The following is a 2,799-nucleotide window of genomic DNA, read 5'->3' on the forward strand; positions in this document are numbered from 1 at the left end:
CTACTCAAACAAAGTTAGCCCAAATCAGTAACGGCGCACAGGCGGCCGCAGCCGAAGTAACAAAAGAAGAGACAATTTCTACGCAAATGGAGGCTATTTTTCTCGCTGCAGATATGTACATGTCACTGCAAAGTGCCAACACACCAGCAGAAGGAGTCAAAGAACCCACAGTAGAGGAACAGAATAAATGCTCTATGTTCAACAATAATGAAACGGATTGCACAAACAACGGATGCAAATATGATAAAACAAAAAAGGAATGCAAACCTAAACCTGGAACAGAACCCACACCAGCAGGAGCAGGTGATGGAGCTGCAGGGGGAGCAGGAGCTTCAGCTGAATGTGCAAAACACGGAAATGATAAGGCAGTTTGTGAAAATGACAAAACAGGCGATAAACAAAATTGTGCATTTAGACAGGGTAAATATGGTAAAGATGAAAAGAAAACAGAAAAGTACCGTAATAGTAGCTTTAATGTAAACAAACAATTAGCCCTGATGGCTGCTGATTTTGTGGGTTTAGTAGTAATTGAGCATTTTAAGGACATTTTCTCAACTCTATTAAATTATGATAATTTTCTAAATTTTCTAAAATTTGATATTAACACCCTTTTGTGACATTTAAATAAAATATACATGATTATGGCCTATGAGTGTAGAGTAGTGGATGATATGGTGAGAAAAATGAGTGATATTCTAACTATATTTATTTACTTATTTTGTGGATATTCATTTATGGTTATAATAACAGCAGTAATAGTAATAATAATAATGGCAAAAATAGGAAAGTGTTGTGAGTTCGCATATACTAATATTATAATACGAGTAAGAGTTAAGCGAAAATATTAGTTGAAAAGTATAAACACTTCAATGAATGGTAATGGTGAAATCGAAGTGGGTGAGTGAGTGTAGGAGAGAACGGAGAATATTATAAAAGAAGAGAGGAGAGGGAGAAAGATTATAAGCGGAGCTGCCCGCTAAGCTAAAAGATGATACCATCATAAATAGAGGTATGAATAAATGGGAAGTTATAGAGAGAAATATAGTTTAGGGAAAAGGCAAAATGAAGTCCACACGTTATCTTCCGCGATGAAGGTAGTATATGATAAATGACATAAACAAAATATGGAATGTACCAAACGGCAGAATACGTGACAAAAAGCACACAACAGAAGAAAAAATAGAGAATGTGATTTAGTTTTTTACTTCACAGAGAAATGGATAGATACAGCGAAGACGATAGTCGTAAGGACTATACTTTTTAATTTGACTTTGGATCCGTTGTTAAAAAAAAAGTGTAACTGCAATCGAATAATATACAGACTATGAGTATTTTACTATAGAGGAGAGAAACAAAGAATGGAAAAGGAAATTTTATAGACAAGTGCTAAATATGCCTTAAATTTTTATAAATGGTTATAAATTGAATTTTGCATGCTGAGGCAAAAAAAAACAGTACCACTTGCGTGGTTTCACATCGTCGCCGCAAATAATCATACCGTCCAATGTAGCACCCTCAATTAAAGCGGAAATTGAGAACAGAGCATTTCTTGTTTGGCCAACTCGACACAGCAGCAAAAAAGACACCACGCATAGGGGCCAAAGACAAAATCCATGAATCAACTTAAGCAAGCGGCCTGGCTGTTCCTACTAACCTTCATTTACTCTGTGGCGCCGTCTCAAGCAGCCAGAACGGATGAGAACAAAAATGCAGCCGAACTCAACGCCCTGTGCGAGCTAATCAACCTAGCGCACGGCGACGCAACAGAGCTGAACGACACGTCAATAGACACATCCGACCTTGACGTAATTGAAGCGCTCAACATGTCACTGGCAGACCCGGAGTGGTCTGCACAATTCTCCGACGACGCAGCGAAACCAACCGATGACCCCATCCCCTGCAAAGGAAAACCCGGAAACGGCTCTTGCAAAATTCAGTGGCGGCATTGGGAAGCTGTAAAAGCAAAAGCAAAACAAGACGAAACACGCCCGGAAAAGCTTTCAGTCTCCTCTGATAAGCTGACTTCGGCGCCCGTCAGAGCGGCAGCATTTCAACTAGCAGGAATTGCAGCTCAAGCAATGCAGCTTAAAACAGATTGGGAAACGCAATACAAGCCGGCCGTGACAGGTCTAGCCGACGCAATACTGGGACTGCTGAACACGGCGGCCTACGGAAACGCGACACTACCTGAAACAGAAAACGAACTATGCGACTTTACGATCACAAGTGGCCGCCAAACCATGTGTGAGCTGCCAAATGCGGGCAAAGCGCTGTGCATAGCGACAATTTGCATATGCGCAAAAGGCAGCACACAAAGCAAAGATATCTGCGGCGACGGCACGACCCCTAATCCAAACGCCTGGAACAGTGGGAACTTCAAAACGCACTTCACGACCTACAACACGCTTTGCAAAAAGGCAAAGAAAATTAAAATAACGGCGACAGCGATAGAAACAAGATTAGCCGCACTAAAGGCAATGTACAAAACCGTAGGCCACGCCAGCGGCAGTAGTCTAGTGCTCGGAACCCCAACCGCCGACAACACCTGCAAAGACCACGACGACGCCGCCTGCATTGACCTAACCAAAGCAACAGTAATAGCAGCAACCACCCCGGTAGAGATAGAGTGGGAGCAAAATCTAATGGCAGCAGCTAGCAAGATAATAAAAGCGGAGCAAGCCAAAGCTCAGAAAGTCATAACAGATGGCCAGATAAAAGCGTTCCGACGTCAAGCGGAAGCGATATTCAAGCAAGTCGCCTTCGCACAAGCGAAACTCACAAAAGAATCAACAAACACAC

At 42.0% G+C, this 2,799-nt stretch overlaps 2 pseudogenes across 2 annotated transcripts in view; both read left to right on the top strand.

The window, feature by feature from the left end:
* The window catches only part of TEOVI_000260700:pseudogene, a 1,660-nt pseudogene extending 1,154 nt beyond the window's left edge, over positions 1 to 506 (top strand). The window contains 2 exon segments of the mRNA in view: positions 1 to 15; positions 18 to 506. The exon segment at positions 1 to 15 is cut by the window's left edge and continues 363 nt beyond it. Coding sequence covers positions 1 to 15; positions 18 to 506 — 504 coding nt within the window.
* Positions 507 to 1,598: 1,092 nt separating this feature from the next.
* TEOVI_000260800:pseudogene overlaps positions 1,599 to 2,799 on the top strand; it is a 1,412-nt pseudogene continuing 211 nt past the window's right edge. The window contains 2 exon segments of the mRNA in view: positions 1,599 to 2,792; positions 2,795 to 2,799. The exon segment at positions 2,795 to 2,799 is cut by the window's right edge and continues 211 nt beyond it. Coding sequence covers positions 1,599 to 2,792; positions 2,795 to 2,799 — 1,199 coding nt within the window.

The sequence above is a fragment of the Trypanosoma equiperdum genome (genome assembly GCF_001457755.1).
Source record: "Trypanosoma equiperdum strain OVI genome assembly, contig: ctg_572, whole genome shotgun sequence".
Lineage (NCBI taxonomy): Eukaryota > Euglenozoa > Kinetoplastea > Trypanosomatida > Trypanosomatidae > Trypanosoma > Trypanosoma equiperdum.